Raw genomic sequence first — 12,642 nt, forward strand, 5'->3', positions numbered from 1 at the left:
GATTTGGACCCAGGTTATTGGTTCCTAAGCTTATATTATGTTATACTTCCTAAAGATAAGACCCCAGTGAACCTCAACATTTAAGGCAATACAGAGCCAATAAAAAAATAACTGTTGACAAAGAAGTAGAGAATTGTGTCTTAGAAACTAGGAAGGGGTTTGAAACAGGACAGGGTAATGCTGCAGCAAGATCATGTGTATTGAAGGCTGAAGAGAGAGGCTGCTGGATTTGGGAGCCATCAAGTCATTGATGTCTTAAAACTAATTTATCCTAGGAAGTACTGGGGAATGAAGTTGGGGTACGTTCTAACCAGCAGAGAATGTGAGAGCAGAAAATGAGTATGTAAGTTTCTCTTTGAAGAAGTTTGTTGATGAAGAGATGGGACTCAGATAAGAAAAAACAATTAGTTGGTATTAATGAGCATTAACAATTTGACAAAGTCAAAATTTTTTTCTTTGCTTTTTGCCAAGACTTTCTGGTTTGATACGTTGATAAAAATTATCTTTAATTTTTTCTTCCCCTATGGATTTCTCTTTCTCTGTATTATGGAATTCCACAGGCGCTGTTATTCTAATCGGCTGGTTTCTGATCGATATGTCATGCCAGAATGTTTTATTCAGCCGGGACATCTCTGTTGTGTGAGGATTTCTGAGGATAAGTGGTGGTATCGGGTCATTATCCATCGAGTCCTTGGGAAACAGGAAGTTGAAGTGTTCTACCCAGACTTTGGAAATATTGGAATTGTTCAGAAGTCCTCCCTGAGGTTCCTCAAGTGAGTTGAATTGAATTAGAACAATGGATGAATTAAATTTTGAATCACAGTGTTGAAGCTCTGTGGGGTTGGGATCTCTCTTTTCTCTTGCCTTCCTCCCTCCAGTCCTTCCTTCCTTCCTTCCCTTCCTTCTTTCTTCTTAGTGCATATTTGACAACTGGGTCATTTCGTTTCACAGATGGATTGTAACTCTTGTGTTGTCTTTTACATGACACTGAATTTTGAATGTACGATGAGACTACGTTTTAGTCTCTTGTTAAGAAAGTGATTATTTGGGTCATGCTAAGAGGTGCATTTAAATAGCAGGAAGATTTAACTTATATATTTGATTATCTATTGCAGGTGCTGCTACACAAAGCTTCCAGCTCAGGCTATCCCTTGTTCTTTGGCTTGGGTGAGACCAGTAGAGGTATGTTTGCTTGTCTCCCATTTAATCAGCAAACACTTGAGTGCCTATTTTGTGCCACGAACAGTTTTACACGCTCAGGATATAAAGATAAAACACAGAACCAGCCCTCAAAGAAGTCAGTGTTATAGAGTATGGAAGACAGACATGTAGACAGAAATTGTTATGCCATATAAAATTTGCTATAGGACAGGTTTCAAGAATGTATGATAGAGGTGCAAAAGGAAGATTGCTTGTTTCGGTCCAAGGTAATCAGGGAGGCATTTGAGTGGCACTTTGAAGGAAGATTAGGAAGATAACTGGATGAAAAAAGAAAGGCATTCCAAGCAAAGGGAGAGTAGCATGAAACATCTCAAATGGGAGAAATTTTAAGTAGTTCTGTTTGGCTACAGAATATAGGATGAGCTAATGTGGGTGCATGGTAGAAAATGTCAAAGAAATAGGAGCCTAATGTGAAACCCACATTCAGAAGTCTGAACATTGTCGTCCTTTAGAGGCTGGGGAGCAACTAAAGGATGTAAATAGGAAACTGCCACCGACAGATAACATTTTCTAGTTTTCAAGATTATTTTCTAGCAACATTTTGGCAGAGATTTGAGGTGGAATGGAGCAGGAGTCATTTTCGTGTATGTAGGTGCATTTCTGTAGTTATAATTATCTTATATACCTAACTTTGTATTTTTCCTTCAGAACTCTTACTAGCGCATACCTACACATTTATTATGCCGTATTTGTCTGCTTAATCTATCAGTTGCTCACATATAAATGGATTTTTAAAATATTTTTTACCTGAAAAATTCTGTAAAGGAGAAAGAGAAACTCACTTCTGTAATCCCAGCACTTCTGGAGGCCGAGGCAGGCGGATCTCCTGAGGTCAGGAGTTCAAGACCAGCCTAGCCAACATGGTGAAACCCCATCTCCACTAAAAATACAAAAAGCCGGGCATGGTGGTGGGTGCGTGTAATCTTAGCTACTCTGGAGGCTGAGACGGGATAATCGCTTGAACCCAGGAAGTGGAGGTTGCAGTGAGCCGAGATTGTGCCGCTGCACTCCAGCCAGGGCAACAAAGAGCGAAACTCCATCTCGAAAGAAAAAGAAAAACAATTACCTGTAATTCCACCACTCGAACATACATAGTTTAGAAATTTGGTGTATGTTTCTTCCAGTTTGTTTTATTGGATGTTGGGAGCGAGGGGTTTTTTGTATGGTTTTCAGCATATTTAAAATAGTAATCATAATATTTTGTATTCTGCTCTTTTGCTTAGCATTATAGCGTAAGTATTTTTATATGTTAAGTTCTCAGTTTTATTGGATTCATAGTGTAATCTGTTAGGTAAATGTGCATCATAGCCTGCTTAACCATTATTGTTTGATATTCAAACTGCTTTTAATTTTTGACTATTAGAAACAATGTATGCAAAATATGTTTTTTGATGGAAGCTTGTATTCAAGGTTGTTTTCTTGGTTGCATTTTATTCCCGAATAAGTTTCTTTTTACCATTTTGCCATCAGGAAGCACAGGATTAAATTTGTGACTCAGTTGTAGCCAGTGTTCATTACTTTCATATCAGTCAGATAGCTTCCATTTTTTGTTCTCTTCTTTTTTCTTTTTTCCTTTCTTTCTTTTTTTTGGAGGCGGAGTCTCCCTTCATTGCCTGGGCTGGAGTGCAGTGGCACAATCGTGGCTCACTGCAACCTCCGCCTCCCTGGTTCAAGCAATTCTCCTGCCTCAGCCTCCTGAGTAACTGAGATTATAGGCGTGCGCCACTATGCCTGGCTAATTTTTTTATTTTTGTAGAGATGGGGTTTCACGATGTTGTCCAGGCTGGTCTTTAACTCCTGGCCTCAAGTGATCCGCCCGCCTCGGCCTCCCAAAGTGCTGGGATTACAGGCGTGAGCCACCGCGTCCGGCCCTCCTTTCTTCCTTTCTAAACTCCTTCTGGCCTTAGGGCTTTTGCATATTCTAATAACTGGAATAGCTTATTCACAGTAATCTCATGGTTGTCCTTCTTGTCATTCAGATTTAAGTCCAAAAGTTATTTCCTCAAAAAGGACTTCTTTGACCTGACAATTAAAAATGCACATTTCACTTCAGTTGTTCATTGTCACCTTGTTTTATCTTCATAATGCTTTATCACCATCTGATATTGTCCTTGTGAGCCCCTGAAATTAAGGAAATTGTCTTGTTCACCACTGAATCTCCAGTGCCCAGAGCAATGGCTTTGTGCATGGTAAATGCTCAATAACTAGGTTTTTAACTAAATGAATCTGTCTCACTTTATTTCTGTGTCTTTTTTTCTGATTTAAAAAATAATTAATGCATTTGGTAATAGCATAATAGCAACAGACTATTATGCCCATTAGCAAAATCGGAAGCAGGCAAAAAAGCAGAAATAAAATGGCAATGGGACTTTTCAAGCTTCTTTTCTGAGAATCTGCAGTCTTGCTGTCTTAAAGAATTATAAGACATTGTTTGGAAATAGCAGAACAGCTGGAAGTTAGGGTGGAAATACTTGAAAGTAGGGAACCACAGAATGGATGAGTTCCCAAATCATTACATATGATCTGCCCGAATCCTTGGGTGACTACTGAACTGTCTTAAGTGCTGGGGAGAACTCAGTAGCCTGGTGAAAAATCAACAGTTGGCATTTGAGGTGACTGAACAGAGATTTCTGTTGCTACAGACTGCAGAAGAGACAGTTTAGAGTTTGGGTCCAGACAGTTTTAACTGCCAGTTAAAAGAAATCATTCTTGAGCATAACAGAATCCAGAAGCTCTAAAACATATTGATAATGTTTGCTATTCAACTAAAAATCACTAGACATGGAAAAACAAAAAACAAAAACGGGAAAATGTGACATATACTCAAGGAAAAAAGTAGTTGGTAGAAACCGACATTGAGATGTCCCAGACATTGCAGTTAGCAGATAAAGACTTTAAAGCAGCTATTATGAGTATGTTCAAGGACTGAGAGATTTACTCATCATTAAGGAACAGAGAAGGAATTTCTGCATTAAGAAACTATTTAAAATAAATGGAAATTCTGGAGTTGTAAAGTGAAATAAATGAAAAGTTTCTGCATAGGCTTAATAGCAGATTTGGAGACAATGGAGGAGTCTATGAACTTTAAAAACAGATCAAAAGAAATTATCCAATATGAAGAAGAGCATAAAAAATAATTAAAATGAAAATGGACAGAGACTTGGTCTCTGGTTCAATATCAGCTACCCCAACAGGGATGTAATTGGAGTCCCAGAAAGAGAGTTGAGAGAGAGAATAGGATGGAAAAAAGAAAGGCCAAATATTTCCACAATGTGGTGAAAGAGGTCAATATTCAGATCCAAGAATATCAACAAACTCCAAGCAGAATAAATACAAAGAAAACCATACCTAGGCACATCATAATCAAACTGCTGGAATCTAAAGCGAAAGGAGAAAATCCTGAAAGCAACGAGAAGGGGGAAAATTCAGGACACAATAATATAAATAATAACTAACTGCCCATTGAAAGGAACAACATGGAAATCTGAAAGAGAAAAAGAAGTCAAGGTGGAATTCTGTATCTAGTGAAAATATCTTATCAAAATGAAGAAATGGAGACATTTTCAAAAAGTAAAAACTGAGCTCATCACTAGCAATCTTGAACAACAAAAAATACTGAAGGAAGTTCTTCCAATTCTGAAGTGAAGTGAAACCAAATGGTAATGCAGATCTACAGGAAAGAATGACGATTATGGAAAATGGTTAAGATGTGGGCAAATATGAAAAACTGTTATTTTTAATTTTATTCTCTGAATTTCTTTAAAAGACATAGAACTTTCAAACTAAATTGATAATACTGTATGTTGGACTTTATAGCATATGTTGATGTAATATATATTTATCCCAAAAGTCTTAGTGCAGTTTAAGCTGTAATAACTATAGAAGTATAAAGGCTACAAATCATGAAATTATTCAAAAGTTTAATTTTTAACCTAATATATACTTGTTTATATGTAATACTCATTTTGTAAATTTTGAGTAATTTTTTAATCTTAATATTTTGTTGCAACTTTTACCACCCCAACAAAAATTGAAATGTAATATTTATAGTAGACTTTCCATTTTTTATTCCTTCTTTTTTGATGTCATTTAAATTTTGTTTTTGGCATAAATTGTTCATAATTTTTTTTATCCTTTTGATGTTGACATCTGTAGTGATATGTCCTTTTACATTCCAAATATGTATTTGTATCTTTTTTAAGGATCTAAAGAGACAGATGTTTGCCATTTTGAATAGTTTTTTCAAAGAACCAAGTTTGGCTTTCTTGTTTCTATTATAAACATTATTTTTCTATTTTGTTTATTTCTGTCTTATTTTTACTGTTTCCTTAATTCTACTTTCTTTGGGTTTATTTTGCTGTTCTTTCCCTAACTTCTGGATGTGCAAGCTTAGGTTATTTCTAGCCTTTAGGTGGATCTCATAAGTTTTACTGTGTAGTAGTTTTATTATTGTTCAGTTAAAAATATTTTCTAATTTATATTTTGCTTTCTTGTTTGATTCATGGATTATTTAGAAGTTTCTCAGTTTATAAACATTTTTCTAATTTGTCCTTTTGTAGTTGATTTCTAGTTTAAATACACTGTGGTCAGAGATCCTCCTCTGGATAGTATCAGCCCTTTAAATAGGAGGCTGCTAGATGGTCCAGTATAGTGTCACTTTTGGTAAATGGTTGTATCTTCTTTAAAAGTATATATTCTGCAGTTGTTGAGTGTAAGATTTTATATATGTCCATAAGGTCAACTTTATTGTGTGAAACTTACTTGTTCCGATTTTTCTGTATTGCTTTTCTGTAATTATTGAAAGAAGTGTGGCTTTTGTCTATGATTATTCTTTTGTGTATTTCTTCCTATAGTTCAGTCAGTTTTTCTTTTGTATACAATTGAGGCTATATTATTAGGTACATATACAGTACCAAAATTGTTATATCTTCCTGGCAGACCGAATGTTTTATCATTATGAAGTTAACCTCTTTTATTTCTACTAATGCAAAAAAAAAAACTTATTTTGTGTGATATTAATAAAACTATCATTTTCTATTTAATATTATCCTGGTTTGTTTTTAAACTATCATTCTACTTTCAACCCTTCTGTATCTTTATATTTAGATATGTCTTTTATGAACTATATAGTTGTATTTTTTTTTTTTTTTTTTTGAGATGGAGTCTTGCTCTGCCGCCCAGGCTGGAGTGCAGTGGCCGGATCTCAGCTCACTGCAAGCTCCGCCTCCCGGGTTCACGCCATTCTCCTGCCTCAGCCTCCCGAGTAGCTGGGACTACAGACGCCCGCCACATCGCCTAGCTAGTTTTTGTATTTTTTAGTAGAGACGAGGTTTCACCGTGTTAGCCAGGATGGTCTCGATCTCCTGACCTCGTGATCCGCCCATCTCGGCCTCCCAAAGTGCTGGGATTACAGGCTTGAGCCACCGCGCCCGGCCATTGTATTTTTTTTTAATCCAGGCTAATACCTTTTGTCTTTCACCCAGAATGTTTAGATTGATTACATTTATTGTAATAATTGAAATATCTGGGTTTAACTCTTACACTTCATTTTGTGTATACTATATAGTCTACCTATTCTTTTTCTCACCATGCATGTCTTATTTTGAAGAGATTTTTAAAATAATTCACTAAGAAATACACTATTATTTTAATAATTACTCTAGGAAATACAATATCCATAACAATGCAAGGATATTAGAGCACTTTAACTCCTTTACCCTCCTCTTCTGACCTTTTTGTTGTGTAATGTTATCATTTTTAACCCCTCAAGAAATTGCATAAAATAATGTCAATTTAGATTTAATTATGTATTTCTCTGCTCTTCATTCTTCAGTCAAACCCTTTGTCGGGACCTGTTCTCCTTCGTTTGAACTGTGTGTTCTTAGGATTTTATTTAATGAGGGTCAGCTGATAGCAAAGTTGTATTTTTTTTCCAAAAATATCATTTATTTTCCACTTATTATACAAACATGTATTTACTAAATATAGAATTCTAGGTTAGCAGTTAGTATCTTTAGCACATTGAAGATACCATTACTGGCTTCTGGTTTCCCTTTTCATTTTCTGAGAAGTCAGCTGTCAGTTTAATAGATTTTCTCCTTTGAAGGTAGTGTCCTTTCTGTCTCTAGGTGTTTTTTAAATTTTCTATTAGTTGCTCATGTTCTTCAGTATTAGTGTGATGTGTTTATGTGTGAATTTATTATTTATGCTACTTTATGGTTCATCAGACTTCATTTGTATTTTGTTACTTTTTTTCATCTTGCAAATTCCCAACTATTATCTCTTCAGTTACTGCCTATTTCCCATATTTATATTTGTATTCTTCTTATTTCTGCTGCTTTTTTTCTGGGACCATAATTAAAAGTGTTAAAACTTCTTAGTTTTTCTTCCATTTCTCTTAACCTTTCTATCATATTTTACATCTGTCTGTCTTTCCATGCTGCATTCTGGGAAATTTTTTCCAAAATACCTCACCCTTCACCAATTTACTCTTTAATTATATCGATCTGTTATTGAATTAACCTATGAGGTTTTAAATTTTGGTTATCATGTTTTTACCTTCTAAAACTTCTTAGTTTTGCTAGATCAATTTTTATAGATTGCTAATTTCTGCAGAAGCTTTCAAGCTGAACTGGTTTTTGTTTGGGTTTTTTTGGCTTTAAGCATAGTAAGTTTAGTTGTTTTATAATTTGTCTAGAAGTTAAAATATCTAAAATTGAGGATTTGTTATATTGTTTCTGTTCTTTTTTGAGTCATTGTTTCTTTGTATGTTTTATTATCTTTGCCTGTGTACTGCTCATTGTCTTTGAAAAATTAACCAGAAGAATGATTGAATAATAAAGACTGAGGTTGCCTACCTCCAGAAAGGATTTACATGTGCTTCTGCCAGATATTTAGAAATATTACCAGTCTGGGACCATGTTAATTTGAATTAACAACTTGAGGATGTGTAGACCACCCTGGTAATGTGAAAATTGAGCTGCAAATCCATGTGAAGGACAATTTATTTTCTTCCTCCCTTACCCTGAGAGTATATCTCCTTAGGGACTCAGTTTAATGAAGGAAAGTTCTCCTGTAAACTCCCCACCATGGGTGCACCTCGGCTTTGATGTCTGTCCCTTTTGACCTGTTAGACCGTCCAGTGGGTCACGCCTGTAATCCCAGAACTTTGGGAGGCCGAGGTCAGGAGCTCAAGACCAGTCTGGCCAACATGGTGAAACCCTGTCTCTACTGAAAATACAAAAATCAGCCGGGTGTGGTGGCATGCACCTGTAATCCCAGCTACTCAGGAGACTGAGGCAGGAGAATAGCTTGAACCCGAGAGGTAGAGGTCACAGTGAGCCGAGATCGCGCCTTTGCACTCCAGCCTGGGTGACAGAGCAAGACTCTGTCTCAAAAAAAAAAAAGAAAAAAACCAAAGTTCAAATTACCGGGATTAGCAGGTTCCCTTAAGACAAAAGTAGTTCTGATTTTCCCTTCAGTTTTGGCCTGATAATTTGTTCAAGCTTGTCAGTTCTTTGATGCCTTTTGGATATATTTCATAATTCTTTTACCTAGAATTTTTAGTTGTTTTCTATGGGAGGGTTGGTCTAATAATCTAACTCACAATTTCTGAAAATGGAAGTTGCACATTACATAATTATTTAAATTTTTTCAGTAATTGCATTTTTTATCATTTTTCCTTTATTCTGACTTTTCTCATCCCCAAATAATATATATCCTCCTATGTGTTATTCTAGTACTTTTATGGTTTTATTTCCACTTCAGTCTCTAGTTCATCAGAATTCATTGTTGTATATGATTATTATAATTCATGTTTAGATCTATCACCTGAATCCAATATCTTGATCATATTTCAGGAACACTGGACATCGAAAGCTATTTTGCAGTTCCAGAAGTTGTGCGGTTTGAAGCCATTAGTGGGGGTAGTGGATGAATATGTAGATGGAATCCTTAACATTTTTTTGTGTGACACATCCTCAAACGAAGATATCTATTTCCATCATGTCTTGAGAACAGAGGGCCATGCTATTGTATGCCGAGAAAATATCTCTTCTAAGGTGGAGCAGTCTGGATGTATTTTGTAATATATTTTGTTTAATTTCACCACGTCAAGGTATAAGATAATTTAATAAAGAAGTTTATTTGGTTTATTCTTTAATCCACGAGATTCCTGGCTTTTTAATGCAGAGCACTCTTAATTTTCATATGACCACAGAAAAACTGCATTTGACTAATTGTCCTTTGAAATGGGAATATTTATATTTTAAATAATTAATTTAAAAAGTAGTTATCTGGCCGTGCATGGTGGCTCATGCCTGTAATCCCAGCTACTTGGGAGGCTGAGGCAGAGAATTGCTTGAACCCGGGAGGTGGAGGTTGCAGTGAGCCAAGATGGTGCCACTGCACTCCAGCCTGGGCAACAGAACGAGACTGTCTCAAATAATAATAATAATAAAAAATAAATAAAAAGTAGTTATCTGAAGTTGTCCTAGAGAAGAATATCACTCCTATTTTGCAATTATTGATAGTATCTATTTCACTGTTATGTTGATAATTTTTGTAACTAGCAAAAACTGTCAATAATGGAGACATTTTTAACTGTTAAAATTTGGAAGATAGGCTGGGCGTGGTGGCTTACACCTGTAATTCCGGTACTTTGGGAGGCCAAGGTGGGTGGATCAGGAGGTCAGGAGATCAAGACCATCCTGGCTAACACAGTGAAACCCTGTCTCCACTAAAAATACAAAAAATTAGCCAGGCGTGGTGACACGCGCCTATAGTCCCAGCTACTCAGGAAGCTGAGGCAGGAGAATCACTGAAACCTGGGAGGCAGAGGTTGCAGTGAGCTGAGATCACGCCACCGCACTCCACCCTGGGCAACAGAGCGAGACTCCATCTCAAAAAGAAAAAATAATAAATAAAATTCTGAAGATAATATACTTCCATAGTATTTGAAAGTTATTAAGTGCTTTCTCACCCTTTTTCTGTTTGTCATGTAAATTAAACCATCGCTTTTCTTTTTTTAATCTTAGGGTTTCAGTGAGCTCAACCCTTTAGCTTTATACACGAAATCCAGTGGAGGGCCAGAGGACATTGTCTTGACAGAACTGGGTTATCCTTCCCAGCAGCACTATTTTAATGAAGACCGAAAGATAAGTCCACAGTCAAAAGAGAGTGAGTTACGTATCCTGGTAAGAGATTTTTGCAAATAGTATTATAATTCTTTTTATTACTGTAATCCTCATTTTTTTAGATGAAGAAACCAAGGCTTTCCAAATTTTGGGGAGTTTGGAAATTTTGCACAGTGATCTTAACAATTTGTCTCTTTATTTGCTGGCTTAAACATTTGCTTCAGTCATGCCTCTTCCTGAACAATTGCTCTTATATACTAAATTCCATTGCTGCCTTTGTGCAGTTGTGACTTCACTACGCTGACTCTGAATGCTATTCTTCTTTCCTCTGCAGTACACAGGTTCTTCTGGTATTCTCATTTCTTACTTTCCCTATAAACTTTCAGCAACTCCTCCCTTCACAGTAATAATAGTATTATAATATTATTATGTATTTTTTCCAGCCCACAGTAATAAGAACAACAGCATTATTTATTGAACTTGTACCACATGGCAGGCACTGTTAAAAAGCATTCACGTGTTAACTAATTTAATCTTTACAGCAACTTACCAGGTTTGTACTTTCATATCTTCATTATAAAGATAGCTTGTACATCTCTAATGCACAAACCCAAAACCTGAAATGCTCCAAAATCTCAAAATTTTTGAGTCCTGACATGATATCACAAGTGGAAAGTTCCACACCTAAACTCGTATAACAAGTTGCAGTCAACATACAGTCCAAACTGTTTCATGTACAAACTTATTTAAAATATTATATAAAATTACCTTCAAGCTATGCATATAATGTATATATGAAACATAAATGAATTCCATGTTAGACTTGGGAGTTATCCCCAGGTTATCTCATGTATATGCAAATGTTTCAAAATCCAAAATTATCCAAAATCTGAAACACTTTTTGTCCCAAGCATTTTGGATAAGGGATACTCAATGTGTAAAAGGCAAGTGAAGCATATGGTGAGGACTTAATGTTTCTTGAACAAATAAACCATGTTCTCCAAGTCTTATATTCCTCATGACAACAGATACTGGGCTAAGAATACAGGATGTGTTTAATTTGAGGGCCAAAAATGTTTTGTTTTATTGATACAATGTCTTTTTATTTTCTTTGAATAAAATGTAAAAGTATTATTTTGTTTAATGTGTTTTATATATCTGACTTTTAAAATAAAATTATAGAGATGGTTTTTTGAGTAGACATTTACTAATTATTAGAAAAGATAAAGGCCATTTTGACTACTGGGAGATTACCTATTATGAAAATTATGTACCGATGTTTCCTACTGCATGTTCAAAACAATATAAAGATTTTTAGATTTCTAGTTAATGTTAAAATTAATGAAGCTTGTATGCCCATAACACTTTCCAAAGCCTGAATTTTTCTTAGTCATTATTACTGGATTAGGAGAATTCTGTTTCTTCATTCTTAAATAGTAAATTGAATTCAACCTTTAATATTTTTAGAATATCCTATCACTCTGTTGGTGTCTTCAAATAATCATAGTTTTATTCTGGAAATGAAATAAGAACCATCTTTTCTGCAAAAGAGAAAGGGCTTAAAACTCTACTATTCCACCCTAGTCTGTACTTTGACATATTAAGACTCCCATATGCTACACACACACCTACACCTCTACACCCAGTTCCTTGTGAATTCCTACTCATCTTTTAAGTGTTATCTTCTTCATTGCATCTTCTCAGATGTCCTCTTCTATCAATCATATTTTGGTCATATCTTTGTGATGGCTGGACTTGGAAGACTGATTCTAGGTCTTTCCACAATATTTTTTAGTTCCTTTAGAGCCAGAATCTGTTGCATTCATCTTTGTATTCACAGAGCTGTCTTGTAGACATTTCGTAATAAAGGCTCAATAAATGTTCGTTGGCTGGAACTAGTATAGCAGGATGGGAAGACCTAGGATCATGGATAAAGCTCTAAAATAATGTAGCATTTTTGTGAACCGTAGCAAAAACTTCCCCCAAAATGTGTAAGCATGTAGATTTTGGAAACAGCATTAATATTGAAAATAAAGGAATTCTCTTTCATATCTACTAGCAAGATATTAATGATGAAAAGTGTTTAAGTCATCTTAAATCTGAGTCAAAGGAGCCATTAAAGGATTCTGAATTTGATTATTTGAAAACCTGTAATAAGAGCTTTGAAGAAGATCCAAAGTGGTCCAACCCAGAGCCAAATGATCTGAAGGAAGAAAATGAGGTAGGAGAAGGAAAGATAGTCTTTGAATATGTAATTAATATAATACACTGAATTCATAAGTGAAGA

The 12,642-nt window shown here is 35.4% G+C and overlaps 1 protein-coding gene across 6 annotated transcripts in view; it reads left to right on the forward strand.

Annotated features, from left to right (window-relative positions):
* The window catches only part of TDRD5 (tudor domain containing 5), a 90,446-nt gene that overhangs the window by 44,823 nt on the left and 32,981 nt on the right, over positions 1-12,642 (forward strand). For 4 of the 6 annotated variants that reach the window (XM_030936262.1, XM_030936260.1, XM_010375676.2 and 1 more), the window contains 4 exons: positions 561-773; positions 1,116-1,182; positions 9,081-9,281; positions 10,257-10,415. In XM_030936262.1, coding sequence (XP_030792122.1) covers positions 561-773; positions 1,116-1,182; positions 9,081-9,281; positions 10,257-10,415 — 640 coding nt within the window. Of the gene's footprint in view, positions 1-560; positions 774-1,115; positions 1,183-9,080; positions 9,282-10,256; positions 10,416-12,414; positions 12,577-12,642 lie in introns of all 6 variants that reach the window. The other 2 variants (XM_010375673.2, XM_010375674.2) reach the window with 1 other exon arrangement.

Source organism: Rhinopithecus roxellana, chromosome 8, assembly GCF_007565055.1.
Source record: "Rhinopithecus roxellana isolate Shanxi Qingling chromosome 8, ASM756505v1, whole genome shotgun sequence".
In the NCBI taxonomy this organism is placed as follows: Eukaryota; Metazoa; Chordata; class Mammalia; order Primates; family Cercopithecidae; genus Rhinopithecus; species Rhinopithecus roxellana.